Raw genomic sequence first — 19,070 nt, forward strand, 5'->3', positions numbered from 1 at the left:
CTTACCTTTTTCCGGATTACTCCAAGGCTTGTTGGCATACTCATCAAGGAGCAGAGTTCCTCTATCGATGCTCACACTGCGCTCGTTCACATGCATCCTAGTTTCCTGCTCTCCTCGCACGATGGCCACTTGAATGCTTTTTAAAGACGCCATTAAGGTGTCATCTAGCAGCGTAAGATTCACAATTTCATCGCCGTAATTGTATAGGAAAACAATCTCTCGGTTCAGACTAATGTACAGGTGCACAAAGTTATTATAATGATCGTTGGCATAAAGCACCAGGGCATTCGTGTCGTATGTTCGTAGATTGATCAGTAGATCTTGGTTAAGGATTCCCTTCAGGACATCCCGTTCGCCATTTATCCCGTGCATTAGGATAACAGGTGTGGCACCCACACTCAGATAATTTCGCATCAGGAAGGATTCCCGGTTGATGAAGGTAAGAGCCTTTTCGTTGATGTCTGCAAAGAAAGGAAATTCGATTTATGAACAAAAATAAAATAAGCACTTTAAATCAAGTTTAAGCAGTTAATATACTTTAGTTACATAGGATACCAATATTTCAATGGAGGGACTACATATATTCACTCACTTGTCTCGCAGAATTCGCCGATATGTGCCCAGGGATTGTTGCAGACGCACTTAAAGCTGCTCCAGAGCTCCTTGCACTGGGCGCCATTGCGACAGGGCGATGGGACGCAGGATGGCTTGCAGTCCTTGATAATCTCCGACAGATGCACCGACATGTAGCTGTAGATGTCGAGAATCTCGCCGTTGACCACCAGACCACGGAAGCAGCCAATAAGGCCGGCCTTAACTGACAGCTTCTTCAGCAGGTCGCTGTAAGGAAACGAGTGAAAAAGTCAGCTGGGGGATTATTTTATATTATGACTTGTCGTAACTATTCAATAACTTGGCCACTTTGACATAAGCCACACCAGCTGCAGTGCACCCACCCCCCCAAGGCGAACATTAAACATTATCGGAGATCACGTTCTGCGTCCTGGATTCTGCATCCTTGATTCCATATTCTTTCCACCGACTTCACTAGCTTTATGCAAATAAATTGTGACCCGCTCAATCGTATGCGACGCGTTTGAGTTTTTAAACTTGCCCAGATGAAAATCGAAGCGACACCCTCTATAAAAAGTCGACGGACAGCTGTGGCGAAAGTTTGCCGAGCTCAGCTTGCTACTTTCTTTTTATCTTCGAAAGGGGTATATAATTTTATGATAGAGATTCGCTAGTCAGCGAAACGAGAGCATATATGTATATCTACGTTGCATTTAAGAGTTTAGTTTAAATGAAAATAAAGAAGTGTTTTCGAAATATACATTTAAATACCCATAAATGTTACGTAAAATGGGAAAGTATTTTGAATAGTTTCTGAAAAGCATGAATACAGCTGATACAAAGTTTTAAAATTTAAAGTTACCAAAGAGCAACTCAAGTTCTTAGCAGCTAACTTTAACCGCTTTCTTTTTGTTGCATTTTCTTCACAGCGATTCCCTCTTTATTTTTCGCATTTTTCGCAAGTTTTTCTCCTGCACTTTTGGCTTCTGTTTCGCCCTTTTTCCGTGCTGGCCATGGCCAACAATGAATTGGCCAATAAAATCTCAAGTGTAAGCTTTTGAAAATTAAAGTGGCGGAAATGTCTTGTTTATACGCGTACAGCGGCAAAAGAAAGTTGCTCAAATGTCTTTCTAAATTATGTAAATTTCATTACGAGACATTCCACCCACACGCTCCTTGCGTTTCCCTGATCCACTGCGGCACCACCAGACGGCAAAGGGATCCATCCCAAGTTGCCAAGTGTTGTCAGGAAGTGAAATTAAAATTCTTCTTCCTCAAAAAAAAAAAAAGTATCTCAACTCGATTTTTGGGGGTTTGCCGTGCGACTTCCTTGAATTTATTACAATTTCTTTTCACTTTCTTTCCGCTTTTCCTTTTGTAATTGTTTGGCAAGCGTTGCGTAATCGGTACTTAAGCGTTTAACTTGTCGCAGTCCATCAACCGAATTGGCCATAATCGGCCAGTGAGTAGGTCCAAATTTGGCATTTGCATTTACCGAGTGCACTTTACCCACATTTAGCTTGGCGGTGGTGATGTCCTTGCCACAAGCGAGCGAGCTATTAAGTCATTAGTTTTTGCAACGTGTGCTGCATTTCTTTTTTGCGAGCACGTCACAAATGCATTTTTAATTTTTTTATACGTCAACAGCCAGAGACACGCACGCTTGCTTACATATAAAAATGCACTGAGAATAATTGGGAACGAATAAATTCTTGGCCTATCGAACATATATCTTTAGTTCACTTCTTAGCTGACTGACTCAATATCGAAGGGTTTGTTTCGTCAATGAGTGAGTTGTATATTTTTCTCACAGTGTGTCAACTTTGTAATGGGGACGCGTGGGAGGACACGCGTGACACACGCGTATGCAAAATGAAATTTAGCGCTTTGCCTTGCAAATGATGTGCCGCCGGCTGCTCCTGGCCTGGATGACACTTGGCTAAAAGGATTTGTACGGCGGCTGGCCGAAACGGGCTGTGTAAAGGGGAGAAAATAAAAAACCGAAATTCCGCGGAAATTAACGGCAATAAAACGCAAAAGGAAAGAAGTTTTTCGGCCAGGAGGAGCTGCAGCAGGCGGAGCAACCGGAGGAGCAGGCGATGTGCATATCCTGGCGACATGCAGGCGACGGAAATCCTATTAACGTTGCAAACGCGCAAAGTGCGAAGCAATTAAGAATTTATTTAACGCCGTCACAAGCAATTAAGCACTTTTCATTCATTCATGGCCGGCGCGACAGCAACACATTTTACCACCCAGCTCTATATATACATATATCTCCACTATCTCCGACCCGATTTCATATACCCCAGGACACGCCATTGACGTCGTCCTGTTTCCTGCTGCTCTGGAAATAATTCGCATATTTGGCACGCCAGTCGCCCGTGTTTTTCCCATCGGCATGTGGTGGCCCCCGTTCATGTGGCGCTCTGGTAATCGATGGTCATGCAAATGATGAGACGGACATCCGAGTGGCCGCTGTTTCCAGGACGAACGGCAGGACGAGCGGCAGGACGAGCAGCAGCTGGTGCTTCCTAAACAACACAACACATCGATTGGAGGATCGCGGTCGACCCGCATGCAAAAACCGATTACAACAATCATTAGCAGCATCGGTCGTTGTAATTTTTGCCTTTCGCCCCAACACAATCCCAAACTTTGCATAAATTTCCATGCATCCTTCGCGGCATTTAAGCTGTGTGGAAAGCACTGCTTAACCCATTAACTGAATGGTGCTAAAGTTGCCCAAAGTGTTTGCAGCATATTTCGAAAAGTTTTTCCATTGATTAGGGGCGAACACAACTTTGAAAAAAACGGGACAAAAAAGCTTCGGTTCGATGAAAGTGACTTTAAACCGGATGGTGTCAGTAGGAAAAAAGTGGCGATTATCGAGCTAGGAAACTAGTGACGACCGCAATTCAGCATACCAATGCTTTGATATTTGTTTCGTGACGAAACATGATTAAACATTCGGCACAAATATATGATTTAGGGGCTGTACCAAGAATCTCGTGCAAGTAATTGCATTGCCAAAGTTAAACTTTGTGTGCTTTCTGTTTGTTTACCCAATGGAACAACTAGTGAAAATGACCCACGTGGCGTGGAGTAAAATTATAAGCTACCCCGAAGTTCTTAATGGGTTAACACCCCACAACTTCGGATTCGTCTCACTTAAGTCTCGCCATGTCTCTATCAATATGATGATTAACTCTTTTTATTTATGAGCCACAGCCGCTGATTCCGCTTATTGGCTTACGTGCAACCTTGCACTCCACATGCGCCTCGTTTCGTCAGGATGCTCGCAGGATGCCTCGACGTTGAGGGTAAAGTGCATCAATATTGCATTTTCCATATTACTCGTATGTTTTACAGAGCTTTCTTTTCCGTAATAAATAAATTGAATGAATCGGCTCAGTGAAAGCGGATCTGAAAGTGGGGTATGCACTTTAACGTTAATTACTCAGCGTGTTTACCGCTCATCGAAATTTTATGAGTGGCTGGGGTGTTCAGAACTTTTCGGGGTTAAGTGCCAATGAGCACAGATTTTCCTGGCCACACACATATATGTATGTATTTTATATATACAATTCAATTTGATTTTTATACATTTCCAATAATTAAAAAAAAACTGGCTGCACATGTGGGCGTACTCAAAGACCCCTCGAAAGCTTTTTACCATCGCTATCTCCAGCTATCTCTCATGAGCTCCAACATCCACATCCGGTGGTCCTTGCTCCATGGCAACACGGAAAAAACTTTATAAATTATGCCAATCAAGAATAAGCGCGTTTTAAGTGCGCTAACTTCCGCGGGGGGATGGACTGGAAGAAAAATTGCGGAAAAGCCACCTTCCATACATATACACATCGCTCCCTTTTGACGCCGTGGCTTGATTATTGATAATGACTTTGGAATGAATTTTCAGCGAAAAGTTAATTTAATTATGGCAATTCTTTGCGAACCCCGAAGGATTGTGTTTCCAGAAATGTGAAAGTGAAACAGGCAAGCGGTTTATGCATACAAATTGCTCGTTTGATCAAGTTGTTCAAGCCAAAGGCCATTAAAGTGTATTCAAAGTAAATTTGGCAGCTAAAAAAGTGGAATTACAATGTGGAATAGTGTTTTCATGGCATTTTAAACGAGGAAGATTTTTCATGCTTTCAAAACTTTGTAATCAAAAGCTGAAAAAGTTAATAAATGTGTAATCTGCAACACTAAAATCCAAGAATATCAAGCAATGAGTCTAGCAACTAAAATATTCCTTTTTTTTAGCCGAACAAACTGGAAGAGTCTAATTTGTAAGCTCTTTAAATGAATAAATTACACATTGCAATAAAATAAATTTAATTTTAAAACAAGAAACCAGCTAAAAGCTAATAATTAAGAAGCCCAGTGAATTGAAGTGGAGCACGCAAATTAAGATTTTTACGCCCCCAAGATATCGGTTTTCCCATTGAGCGTAGCAAACGACTTTCATCAATCCAATCTGTAATTAACTCATAAGTGGGATGCTCCAATTATCAATTGAAGTGTGTCGGTCGCCCAGCCGTGGCATTTGCCACCCGCAGGGCACAAAATCGACGGATTCCTTTGGGTGCATTTCGACGGACGGACACGGACGCGATTGTCACTGTTAGTCCTGCTTGGCAGTTAGTCGCGCGTTTATAATTAAAACGTAATTGCCGCAATAAATTGCACAAACCGCAACAGCCAGCAGGAGCAGGAGCTGGAGCAGAAACAGCATTTTCCCGCTGCCAGGAGCAGCATTTTGCTGTCCAGGAGTGGCAGAAATAGAGCTTTTGCCCGCCGATTCCCATTACATGTGCCACCAATGCAGGCAGCCATAAAAAGAAATGTCTGATTACACTGGGTAGCAACCCAAAGATTGGTTGAGAAACCTTAAAATTAAGGTTTTAAAGATGTGCATACACTGCGTATACGTAATACGTTATTAAAAGAGCAGGGAAAACTATCAAACTAATTTTTAGAAAATATAATTTTTCGTTATAAAGATATTATTAATTGGCGCTGCCCAGTGTTAAATGCAACACGACGCCCTGGGAGATACTCACAATGTGGCGCCACCGATGTACATGCTGCCCTCGAACGGGCCGAACTCCTCCTCGGGCAGCAAATCGAGCATCTGGTAATCGGTGTTTATCATGAAGCGCACATGATACTGGTTGTAGTCGATCCATATTTTATGCCACTCGCCGCCGTTCAGCCGGCGGTGCGAGTTAATGACCAGCTCGCGGGTGGTGCCCGTGCTCAGGGTGAAGGTGAACGTGAGCTGGTCATCGCCGGTCAGCGCCACCATGAACGATGGATAGTGCGGCCGGATGGGTGGCTGGAACAGCAGGATGGCCTTCTCGCCGGTGGTGCGGAACGAGAAGGCGATGTCGCCCTTCCTCCAGCCGGGCACCTCGATGTACGACTGCGATGTGGTGAAGGTGACCACGTACTTTTGCGTATCTACGGGCAATCGGGAGGGGAGTCATTAACTAGTGGCTAATGGGAGATGCAGTAAATAGCTATATCGAGTTCAGAGTACAGAAAAAAGTTTCCTACACATCATGGAATAGGATTTATACGTTTAAACATAAATTAATGAATATATTTATCCTTACTAATTTAATCTTTTAGTCCAACATTCACTCACTTGTTTCAACACACTCCAGGGGACCCAGAGTGATGCGACCCTGGGCCTCGTCATCCATATCCTTCTGCTGCAGGAAGTACATGTTGGTAATGCCCAGGCTCTGGGGATCCTGGTAGTAGCCCTCATCCGAATTCCATTTGTTCTCCTTCACATCGCAGTTGCATGATTGATTCGGATCCACGCACGTCTTGTTAACGGAGCACGGGCAGGCGCCTCTGCAGAAGAGTTGGTTTCGTTTTTGGGTTTGGATTTTATTGTTTTTTTTGGGGCGGAAAAGTTCGGAAAAAAGGTGAAAGGTATTAGAAAAAGTTCGCATACATTTGCATACATTTGGTTCGCAGATCTGCCGGCAGTTTGACGAGCCCGTTGAGTGACCGACTGGGCCACATCCGCACCGCAACTACGTTTTTTGGCTTTTCAGTGCGCCATTTATGCTGAAATATTCGTTGGGTATCAACCAATTTGAGGATGTATCAGTGACAAGGCAATTAGGGAACTATCAATTTCAATTACCAAGGGGGTTAAAAGGCAGTTTATTTAACGGAAAGTAAATTTTTTGTAAAGTTTATTGTTTTGGAACATCTTTCTGACTTTCTAGTTTCAAGCATTGAATAGGCTCTAAAGAGTATCGTGTGAATTGAAAACTCCTTTCCTTTGCTAAGTGGCACTCCTTTTCCGGCTTATGTTTGCACTGGCTGCGGTTGGGGCCTGCATGTGCCGCTTCCGTTTCCGCATCCGTGTTGCAAGATCCGCAACGAAGCCACCGCAGCGGCACACAGTGCCACACAAGCCAACAAACAAACGATGCTGTCAAATTTTGAATGAGTAAAGACCAAACTACGAGCCAATGATGGATGGCCGAATGGTCTGGGCCAACACATGCACACATCCGGAGACTTCAGCTAGAAGTTAACCCATTTTTTCTTGACCCAGACTGTGTGTTTCGTTCTGCATTTTTCGGTCGTAGCCAACCAGAACGCCATTCATTCATGGAGGCAAACAAACAAACAAGTGCCAGGAAAAAATGAAAACGAAACCAAAGTCGGAGCTGTTAAGGTTTTCGAATTGATTTACTGAAAGCGGAAATTAGTGACGCAGGCCGAAAGCAGCAAAACAAAAAAAAGTGGCAGCAACAAGCGACTGGAAATTGCTGCCCCCAGATGTTGCGTTCTTTGCTGCGCATGATGTATTGTGAAAAGGGTTTAAAAACAACCCGAAATGTTCCTATAGGGCGGACCTTAACCAAAACTGAAGTCATAAGGACGAGGTTTTGCAAAGAAATTAGGCGTAAAGACTAAATTTGTGTGCGCAAAGCCATTCATTTTAAAAAGGTCTACCATGGCAGGAAAAATTACACGGGCAAACTTTTAGAGAGCAAAAAATGAACGAACATATGAATGAGTAAACTGATCAATAGACTAAGGAGTATCAGCTATATAATAATTTTAAAATATATTTTAGATGTTTAGATATACTTTGATCTTTGTTGTAGTTGTGAGTGCTTTTAGTTCTATATTTATGCATTACTTTTGTATCCAAAAATGTTCAAATGATTATACCCTTCTGTGAAATATAAAAGTAAGTGTAATAACGAAAGAGTTGTTCGACAATATGGTGGCTGAGCACACAAAAAATGTGGATGGAACAGAAGGACCGGGAAGAGATATGCCAGGACTTAGTCATAAACCTTATTAGCGCTGGGGCGGAAACATATTTGCCTGACATAAATACCAAACTCTGGCCCTTTGTTTTGCACTTTTGCAATTTTGCCGCATTTTATGCCCATATGCCGGCTATTCCCCTCGGTTCGTTTGGCTTTTTTAAGGGTTTCGTTACCAGTTTACCTTGGATAAATAGCATTTGGTAGCCGGTTATGCTGCCCAAGCTTTCGGCACCATAAAATTGTATGCTCCAATGCATGGCAACAAATGCGGCAGATATAACTTTGGCCCAGAGGCCGATGAGGGTCTAAAAAGAAGGCAAATTTCAAGAGCTAAGCAAACACTAGATCTTGGTCAGTTCAGTGGGCCGAAGTCCATGACAAATTAAACAGGACAGATGGCACCGAAGTGAAACCATACACACACAAAACTGGCGATTGTATAGCACTACACATATCGATGCCTTTGGAAAGTGAAGTGAAGTTGCAGCCAGTTTTCCCTGGAAAATAGAATACAGCATCTGTGCGTGATGGGTAAGTAAGTATGTCAGTTAGCATTAGGCGAAGGTTCCTGCCTGGCATTTATATTATGCATGTGCGAGCAATTAATTTAAGTTTCGTTTACCATTGAAACGCCGACACAAAGGGCAAGCATTTATCCCTCCCCCCAAAATTTTGGATTTATATTGTTGGATTACCGCACGTACTATATTGTCCACTGGAGCAGAACGCACACATAATTGCACGGGGAATCGGAGGAGCTGGGTGGCATGGGTTGGTATACGGTGATAATCCTTGGTGCAACAACAAGTTAAGCAAATAGACTGCAACATTAATTGTGTGGCGAGCGGTGGACCAAAATTATCCACAAGCTTGTGCGTAGTCTTAGTTCCGAGTAGTGGGATGTGGAATAAGGGATTTTAAAACATACACAACTTGACTTTAGATTATATGTACAATCCCTTAAACGGAAAAAGGACAAAAGCCATCTCTTCGGTGCCTAAGAAATGCAGTAAAATCAAAAAATGATCCACTATAATTAATCTATCTATCATAATTAAGATTTCAAAGCCATACCATGAACAACTTTTTAGAATATTTGAAAATATTCAACTGCAATAATGTAAATTTGTTTATATTTTCCCAGTCTATTATCCACAGTGCCAAAGGACCTGTGCCGGCATCCAATTTTGTCTTGTTTGCGGTGACGTGGCCCAGCACGTAAATCACAAATACCCAGCTCCAGGACTGGGTGTGTTACCAGCTCTTACCTCTTGACATTGCCCAGGAAGTCGACGGTGAGATTCTTGGCCGAGGATGTGAACCAGGTGGCCGAGTGCAGTTCCAACTGAGCCCGGTAGCAGTCGTACTTGATGTACTGAGTGCAGTACAGTGAATGTGAGATAAGTTCCTGCAGCATGTGGGGTGAAAATTCCCTATATCTGATGTTGAAGCTGAAGTCCGATTCCCTGGCGGATCGCACATCCACTTGGCTGGGCAGATTGTGCTCCACAATCGTTTTGGTGGCATTCTCAAGGCTCTGGAAATCGCACTTGACATGGGCAGGTGGAAAAACACCATTGCCATCGATATCGATGAGATAGACATCCGATTTGGTGAAACCCAAGAGTGCCAGCTCCTCACAGGTCTTTCTGTACTTGGTAAAGTGACAATTTTTGCCTATATAACCCGTGTGTTTGCAATCACAGGTGACTCGATCGTCCTTTACAAAGCATTTGCCACCATGCTCACAGGTATTGGGTCTTTTGCACGGATCTATGTAGTTGCAGTTGTCCAGGGCGACCTTTTAGAATAATAGTTATTGGTAAAGCATAGTGATTTATATTTTTAAAAGCTATAGTACCTCTCCCACAACTCGTTCAGTTTTGACAACATGTCGCGGCTCGATCAAATGTCCATTGATTTCTATATCCCGTATACAGCCCACCAAGCCCATGGCTGCCGACTTTAAGCTGCTGCCAATGATCAGTTTGTCCCCGATGTTAAAGGTTAAGCCGTACATCTGGCTGAGAGTGTGCCGATAGTCCACCGTGAACCGAATCTCGCCCAGCTTATAGTCCAGCTCCACGCTGTGCCAGGAGGTGGCCCTATTGATTTTAATGGTGGTCGAGTGGGTTACATTGTTGTTGACATCGGGTACCAGATCGAAACTTAGTTTGTCCGACGTCAGACGTATCTAATGGATGGGCGGCGATTTTGCAATTTCCGTTTGTCGCGCATTTCCGGTGGAGTTCCAATGGCGGCGTTTTAGTTAGTTTTTTTTTTTTTTTTGTAGCAGAGTGGAGCCATTGTTGCCGCCGACGGAAGTTGCACGTAGAGACGAACAAAACGCGAAGCCGCGCATTAGCGTGTTGCCAAATATTAGTTTTTGTCATCGACAGCGGCGCATGTAAAGAGGGAGAGAAAAATACAAAATTCTGTTAGCATTAGGAGATTTGAATGTGTGTACGTGGAAATAAATCAAAATTGCGAAAATGCCTGAAATGCTGGACTGCACAACCACATTGAAATACCCGCTTTTGCCATGGCACACACATTTCAATTTAAATGCCTTTGTGCATTAGCTTCGCTTAAATCATATTACGCATACGCCACGTGGCCACGTTGAGTTTGCCATTTGCCGAATCAATCGCACAGTTTCGATGGGGCGGGGTTCCAAGGGGAGAGTAGTTGTTGAAATTGCAGCCCATTAATTTGCAGCAATGGAATGGGGATTTTGCAGCGCATTCAGAATGGTATTTATCCACGGCTCTTTATCATTCGCTTGACCCTCTGTAACCAAATTGCGCTTTTCTTGGTGTCGTATGCAGCAATTATTACTATTGCCAGCGAATGAACGTGAGCTTGGCTAGGATGCTGATTTTGGGAACTAGTTCCGAATGAGAGCATCTATCAGAAAACTGCACATAGTTATCACTGCAATCCAGTAACTAATCCAATGCAGATAAACCAAAAGCCAATGGTATTTAAAGGTCAGGCAGATTAGCGCAAAAAATGTACAAATTTTATAGACAAACAAATCGGGCAGATAACCTTGCCATAAGCTATTTATCTATCTACCAAACGGTTTGCCATAATCCAACTAATTTGATAGCCATATATGTGCATATAAATATGGCTGCCCCGTTGGCCAACTGCAGTCTATTATTTTACGAAATGAGAAAAAAATATTTATTGAAATTTCATGAACTTGTTGGTGGCACTGATGATGCAACGCAGCTCAGCACAGTTGCAATTTGTACATGTTCCTACAAATAAAGCTGGTGAGTGTGTGTGTATAGTCCGTATTTATCTATGCTCATTGTGAATTGCGCTTCTGCGCCGCTTATGCAAAATGGCAAACACTCAAATTTTATTGCATATTTCATTAGATTTTTGTCAGAGCGTTATGTTTAAAGGCAAACACACATTCGTCGCACTCTGCGACAATATTTCAAATGATTTTTATTCCTCCGTTGCCATCGCGATTTTTGTTGTTTTGTTTGCCAATTTCGCCCATTTGCGCGCTGTCAATAAATTCGATTTTTGATTTGTGATTCGCGATTTATGCGGGCGCATAGTTTTTATGTCACACCCCCCAAAAGCGAACCCTCCATGCAGCCTGCAACATGACATTCCATGTAGCATCCGCTTGTTTTTGGGCTCTCCTGTACGGAAGGATTCTGTTTGGGTTTTGGTTTTTTCGCCACTCGAATGAGTGACAGAGGGGTCGAAAATACTGTTGGCAATTTATTAGTTTGTTGAGCTCCATACGCAACACGCAGGTGGCAATTTTGTGGCCTACGCCGGGGTAAATAGTAAATAAATAAAGCTCGTAACTGATGCGTTTTTGGAGCTGGACAAATGTAGATAGCATATTGCGAAACTATAAAGCTGCGGGCAGCATAATAGCTTTAAATGGGCCAAAACATCGAATTACAGCCAAAACTTATTAAAATCTATTATAAATACACACAAATTAATAAGGATTAAGGTAAGTAAAAGTACAAATGCCATCAATACACATTGTGGCATACTCATAGACACAAAAAACGGATTTTAAAGAACGTTTATTAATTATTCAAAAAACTATTTTAATTCGTAGAGCTATTATTTCTACTCGAATTGTCTGCGCTAGCAAATTGACAGGCAGCATTCGAATAATTCGCGAATAAAAAATATAAACAGAGTCATATTATAAAACCTGACACAATCAATTTAGTATTAATTTGGGTGCGCATAAATCGTCAAATGGCAAATAAGCCGTAGAGTCAGTCGATGCAAAATTGAATGGCTTGCGGCATAAATATTCATTGGCATTACAACAACATCAATTTTATTGCAATGCCAATAAGTCAGAGTCTCTGCAGTGACATTTTGGGTTTATTTTGAAAGGCGAAGGGTAGGTGGAGAAGGGGGGGATGGCGACTTGCAATCAAAAGGAACAAAATCAACAATAAAATGCAAATAAATACGGCCGGAACACATGCATATTCTCTTTAGTACGTTCTACGAACATTGCCCAAATGACAAGTAACCAAATAAACGTTCTTGGACAGGCCAAGACAAGGTTTATTTGTTTGTTTGCTTAAATGCAGATAAATGCCTCTGACATCCATATGAACATCCACTCAAAGGCAGGCCAGCGTGTGGGATTAAGTGGGGCTTGTGGGGGGCAGCAATGCTACCCCACCACTGGCATTAAACTGTTGAATTGTTTTTGTGATCGATTACAACGCACTTTTATGCCGGACCTCAATCTGTTTGGCCCAGTATCTCTTGTCTGCTTGTCTGGTTATAAATTGGTATTTCATGGAAGCATTTAACTTGCTTTCAATTGTTGTACGACGGTCCTGACATAAATCTATAAAAATTGTTATTTCAAATAAATTGCCAGCCACTAAATGTTACAGAAGAGATAAATGAAACATTTGCTGGGCAATTCTGGTTAATATTGTTGTTACGAGTTTCTGCTTGTTCTCTTACATTTATTTGAATTTCTCGACTGAAAACATTTACTGCTTTTATTTGTATTTATTTAATTTAAGTATAAATTCGAGGTAAATTTAAGTACGACTCGAAAATCATAGTTGCAAGCTTCTTAAACTTATATATTTATATATTTATGTAGATGAGCTATTTTCCTGAGCAGTTAAAGTATTTTTAAAGAACTTCCATCCCTGCAGCAGCGCACAATCGCTTCGGGCTACCGACGAATGAATAATGCCAAACAATTACAAAACACTAAGCTCATTTGACTTTTCATTGCATTAGCCGGAGTCGAGTTTCACTCAGCACCGCTTAAATTTAATTGCATTTTCCGCATTTCCCCAATGGCAGTCCGTATTTTTGGGTACATTTTCCACAGGCCCACAATGTATGCTACACTGCACACACACACGCACGCACACTTATGAAGGCATGCCTGCCAATCCTGCCAAATGCGTGTGTATGTGGGTGTTTTGGGCTGGCACGCAAGCCATCGCAATGCAAGTTTCAGAAGCACACACACGCAGGCAGTCGGCACAACCACATGCACATTTGATTTGCATTTCATTCTCTCAGTCGACGGCTCTTTCGCTCTGCTAAGTCGTCTTAAGCAGCACGTCTCTCAGTGGAAGCGTCCAGCTGTTGTCTGTGTGTGCGTGCCTGTGGCTGTGTGTAATGAGTGTGTGTGTGTGGCTCAAAAGCTCAAGGAATGAACGTATGTGTGTGCAACAAGAGCACTGAAAAAATCACACACGAACACAAGAAATACATAGTATATTTTTAAATATGAAGAAATCTGTTTAAAAGCTCCTTGAGAAAGTTTTAAATTTCTTTCTCTTCTTAAATCTTTAGATAAATCAGTTATACCCTTTTCTTTCGGTGCACAATGCTTCGGTGATTGCTTGAATGCTCACACTTACCTCCCAGAAGCCATTTCCGGCACTGGTCGTTACGTCACTGTAGGCCAGCACCGCGCCCGGCCGACTGCTGCGGAAATCGAATTTAATATTAAATTCCTCGGCGTGATTTATGGGCCACCAAATGTGTGATGTCGCAAAGGGATAGGTGATTGGTATGACATTCACTTCGTTCTCGACAAACTCCGCCTCCAGCACGCCTGACCCAGAAAAGGAGATTGTACATCGGTTCGTAAGAGTATGCCAAATATGTCGTAAGCAAATCGCAGCACTCGATATTAAATTGCTCAGCACTCACCGTGATAGTGCACCTTGGGATTACCCCGCTGCAGTTCGTACAGAATGGAGATGTCGTTGTAGTAGACATACTTCAGGCTGCCCACGAAATTGTTATGTGAGGCCAGACCCTTCTTTTTGTGCAGTTCCGGTCCTCCGCCGAAATATATCTCCGGATCGAAGAGCATATTCCCACTGGCCGTGGCTGGCAGTTCCAGGACCTTTTGCTGCTGATCCAGGATAATGCTAACCGTTCGCTGTTCGTGTAGTATCGTCAGATTGTGCCAATATCCGCGGGTCAGGTCGTCGGTGAGCACGGTGCTCATCACATTGTCGCCAAAGTCCATTTCCACGTGAACCGACTGGTTTTTAATGGAAGCCGCTATATACTGATGTTTCAGTGATTCGCCACTGGCGTAGAATAGTGCTGAATCGTCGAAATTCGTGCGGAACATCAGACTAATACGCCTGGTGGAGGAGTGCACCCGATCCTTCCAGTCGTATATCCTGTAGGATACATAGCTAGCTCCTCGCAATGTGATTATGGTGGCCGCTAAAAAAAAATGGTATAAACAGAATAAATAATAAAATTGTATCTCTTAATAATGTTGAAATATTTGCATTACATATTTTCGTTATTTTGCTGGTTATTAATGATATAAACAGCTTTTTATGATTTAAACGTGCTACAAACACACCAATTACGTGAATTGTCAAGAATGGTCCCCAACAAAGAAAAGAATAACAATGTTTTATTTTATTGCATTAATATTATATTAAGCAGGCTAATAAAAACTAAATTTGTATCTGTTTTTTCATCATCCACAATTGAAACTGAAAATTTTTACCGGATACTCATAACAATAGCTAGAAAAAAGCATTCGCTTTAAACACCTGTTAACTTTTTCGTTGCTATAAAATTAGGAGGTTTTTTTGCCCATTTTGTATATATATTTCAAAATGCGAATTATCCGCCAAAGTACTTTAAACTTTAAAGATTGTTTTCTTTTTTTACTCCCTTGCCACTTGTACATTATCTGCCCGCTGCACACAGAAACAAAAAATAAGAGAATGCAGAGAAACACGCAGATTATATTGTTTGCTCTATGGGCGCCTTTAGGCATTCGCCGGATGTTCCTGTTTTCCCACTCTCGATCCAGATCCTGGGCACTTGTCCTGTCCATGGACCAAATGTGCAAATCGTGTAACGCGCCATTTTCATGCATTTTTTTGTGGCCGCTGGTGGTGCAGTGGGTGGTGGTGGTTGGCCACGATGGTGGGTGCTGTGGGTGGTGCCGTGACAGCAGCCGCGTTTTGGCCGCTTATCTGACACGACACACGTGGGCCGCGCCCAGCCGATAACGCATCACAACCTATGCAAGCCCACAACCACTACACTGAGAAAAGATTCCGAAACTAAATTACCGAAGTGTTGAAATACATTTATGCAAAATGGCTGCGAACCTACTTTACAACTACATTGAAGCTTATAATTATTATTTCTCTTAACCGAAATAATACATTTTGTTTTCAGTGCCACGGAACCCATGCAAAACCCAGTGTACTTCATAATTTTATTTGCATTTTGTGGGAGAAAACAACATTCTGCTGCATTGGGCCACAAAGATGTGCTACAATTTAGTCAGTTTGCCTGCAATCCGTTCGTTGGACTTATGTTAATGCAGGTGCATAATGAGGCGGACGATATGTGGGTTCCCATTAGAGCAGGCCACACCGCGTGACAATCACCGTTTTCTTGGTCTTGCCATTTTTGGTGCCGAATTCGTGGCAATTTTGGAGCACCCTCAGGCCGCCGCACACCCGTCCAAAGATGACCCGCTGCCACGGAATCACCGATTGCTTAAAGCTGATGGTATAGCTGAGAAGTCCTTGGGGAAAGTGACGGCGATAGTCCCATGGGTATGATAGCACCCCGGTAATCTTGCTGGGATCCAGAAAGGAGTACTTTACACTGTGGTGATTGCGCAGGGAATCATAGTTATCCGGTACCAGTTCGGCCTCCATCCAGAGATTGGTGAATATTCGCACAAACCGATGGCATCCTACATCGTTGTGGGTGGCCATTCGCACAAACTCCAGCACCACTTCCGGACTCAGTTCAGTGTAGAGTTGCAGGAGTAATCTGCCCAGAAACTGGTTATTCTCTCGCACCGCCATATCGAAATATATAATGGGTCGCAGCAGGATTTGGGCACTACGTTTGCCCAAGCGGGGCGATGGCATATATGGCAAGAAAGTACTGACCGTCTCATCGGAGGCCTTTTGCTCGAGTGGCTTGACGGGTGGCACCCAAGGATTGTGTGAATCCACCTTGGACTTCACTTGCGAGAGGCGACACCCGAGCTGCCTGTTCTCCTGGCTCAAGCGGTCTGCCAGCTCACGGATCTTGTTCCGATTCGACTGAAGGGCGGGAAAATGGCGATTGAAGCTATCCACACCTCCCTTTAGTCGATTGGTCTTGTTAATCCGTCCAAGGAGTTCCATATTCTGTCGGAAAATCTCCTGCTTTTGGGTAAATTCGCCAGCTAACTGGCTGCGATTGAGAAGGCGAGCATGATATCCAAGCGAATCCCCAGCAGATTTGATGCTCTTGAGGCGTCTGTGATCGATCTGCGATTGTCGTATTTCAATCATGCTTTTATAGGTGATCGGATTCAGATCCGTCACATTGCCAGCAGATTTCATTATCTTTCGGAATCGCGCATAGGTAAACACTTTGTCATTCAATACCTTCGCCCGCACATCCTTATTGTGCATCACCAGTTCCTTGGCCACTTTTTTGGCACGCAATTGAATGGAGCGACTGGTTGGGGTTTTTACGAAAAACTCCGAGAAGCCAACTCCACGGTTATTCATTCTGCTTCAATGGGGCTTACTGTACACCGTATTGACACTTTCCGCTCAAGATTAACTTGCAAATTTGTGGACTTAGCAATTTGTGGCGATGTGTTTGTGTTTGGGTTAAGCAAACTAAAACACAGACACCAAATTGCTTGGGTTTATCGAGTGTGACTTATTAACGAACAGCTGGCTTAGTTGGGAATATAGCTGTCGGGATATTTCAGTTGAATCTATTTAATTTGGCTGAACATAATCTCTTATTTCAAATCTGCTGCGAAAATAACAACCAAAATCAAATCCCTGGATTTGTTTGAATAATACTGATGTATTGATTTTTGATAATGCGATACACAAACGAATTATTTATTAAAGCCATGGCACTAATTAAAGGCGTGACATACTTTTTTGGACAAATGAGACCACAATCCACTGTTTTGTATTTTGTGCGCCGCAGAGGGGAACCAGCCACAAAATTAACACGTTTAAAAATAAATGGATGTTCACAAATTTAATTTAAGCATGTCTATCTAAAAAAGAAAACTTTTACTGCGTGTTTTATTCAATTTTTAAAAATAATTTCAATCGAAATTGAATTACTGGAAGCTCAGCCAAGCTGCTGTTTCGCAACTCATCCAATTTAAAACTATTTTCTAATAAGTGCTTTCCCAGCAATTTTAGCTCGAAATGGGCCAGAAGAATGCATCTCTGCCAGCTGCATGATGAATGCCAGTTGAGCTGACAACTGTCGACCAAAGTGGAGAGTTGAACTAAGCTCGGAGTCATCATATCACAGGACATTGCAGGACATGCTGCCATGGCCCACCCTCAATCTGTCCTGTTTGCTGGCATTTCAATTCGTTTATGCCGGAAGAAGGCGAAAAATCTTGTAGTCTCTTTCAGAAATGTTGATGCCTGGTTTTTCGGGGGCTAATGATTTCCCCAACTGAGCGCATTTCGTTGACACTTTTAGCATGGAAAATTGCAAAAATCGGAATGAGTGGGCTTGGGAAGAGCAGGGGCTTTTCCGGTTCTGGCCTGGGTTCAGGGTGAAATCCACATGAACAGGCTCGTCCTTGTACTGGCAGTTGTCATTTTAGTTATTGCATTACAAAAGCGTCTGCGTTTGATTGTGTCTCGTTTCCCTTATACCCTGTACGAATTTGAATTTTCACCATTTTTGTGCACTGAGGGAAAAGATTGCGGCTGGTGCTTTGAAGATATCACTTCAGCAGGGAATTGTTTTAGTACTTTTTAAAATGAAAGAAAAGTTCAACCAATCATAAGTTGTTAAAGTCTGGCATCTTACTTAAGAACTGTATTAATTTCCATAATTTATTAACTTTTTCTCACTGCATTACAGCTGTACTGTGCGATATGTGCGAGGTTTTAATGGCCTGACACTGTTTCCGTTCCAGGAGCAGTTCAACATGCAACCGGCAAACCACCGGGCGGTGGGCGTGGAGCGGTGGGTGTGTGTGAGGTACATCTGTGTAATTTGCTTGCCGGCGCTCGTTACGTAATTGTGATCAGTTGCAGCGGCAGCAGCAGCAGCAGGCGCTGTAAATGCTTGACAAACTCGCACGTCACGGCGGTCGCTCGATGTCCTTGACAGACGCCATTTAGACAGATAGAGAGAGGGAAATGCCCAGATAGAGGGCACGCCGAATTTTCCAAAATGGCCAACGCAACGGACAACCGTTAGCGTTTTTCCTTTTTTTTTGTTCATTTTGCAATTTGCAGCTGTCCGTTGCATCAATACGCCACCTCACATTCCCCAAAAAACACATATCCCCGGACTCCGCTTAATTCCACTGCCACCCGCGAAGCCAGGATTTTATTTTGGATTTTTCCTTTTTCCATCTCTGCCATGTGTTGGTCATCATTTGCATGCAAATTTTTAGCAAACATTTGAAATGCAAGGGTGGCTAAATCTGAAGAATGCATGTTGAGATGCCCTAACTTGGGTTTAGTTAAGTTAGCTAGCTAGATTTAGGAGTATTAAAACTTTGGAGGGTTTTCAAAATTGAATATTTTAAAGATAAATAATAAGATTAAAAATTAAAATTCTAAAACCCAGTTCCATCGCATTATTAAGTATTCAAGCAACACATTAAATATTCTCAAAATAAGTGTA

General features: G+C 42.6%; 2 protein-coding genes and 1 long non-coding RNA gene across 9 annotated transcripts in view; 1 reads left to right on the top strand and 2 right to left on the bottom strand.

The window, feature by feature from the left end:
• Nucleotides 1-19,070, bottom strand: part of LOC6736808 (contactin-associated protein-like 2) — a 57,989-nt gene that overhangs the window by 21,099 nt on the left and 17,820 nt on the right. For all 7 annotated transcript variants that reach the window (XM_016170190.3, XM_016170189.3, XM_016170191.3 and 4 more), the window contains exons 7-14: nt 14,097-14,627; nt 13,802-13,998; nt 9,757-10,089; nt 9,164-9,696; nt 6,233-6,447; nt 5,646-6,045; nt 593-840; nt 6-461 (exon numbers count right to left, since the gene is read on the bottom strand). In XM_016170190.3, coding sequence (XP_016030465.1) covers nt 6-461; nt 593-840; nt 5,646-6,045; nt 6,233-6,447; nt 9,164-9,696; nt 9,757-10,089; nt 13,802-13,998; nt 14,097-14,627 — 2,913 coding nt within the window. The remainder of the gene's footprint in view (nt 1-5; nt 462-592; nt 841-5,645; nt 6,046-6,232; nt 6,448-9,163; nt 9,697-9,756; nt 10,090-13,801; nt 13,999-14,096; nt 14,628-19,070) is intronic.
• On the top strand, nt 347-1,333 carry LOC123327183. Its single transcript, XR_006541718.1, has 2 exons — nt 347-439; nt 604-1,333. It is a non-coding gene; the product is annotated as an uncharacterized LOC123327183 (long non-coding RNA).
• On the bottom strand, nt 15,596-17,136 carry LOC27209272. Its single transcript, XM_016184727.3, has one exon. The coding sequence runs from the start codon at nt 16,949-16,951 to the stop codon at nt 15,794-15,796; it is 1,158 nt and encodes a 385-aa protein (XP_016030469.1). The 5' UTR covers nt 16,952-17,136; the 3' UTR covers nt 15,596-15,793.

Source organism: Drosophila simulans, chromosome 3L (genome assembly GCF_016746395.2).
Source record: "Drosophila simulans strain w501 chromosome 3L, Prin_Dsim_3.1, whole genome shotgun sequence".
NCBI lineage: Eukaryota > Metazoa > Arthropoda > Insecta > Diptera > Drosophilidae > Drosophila > Drosophila simulans.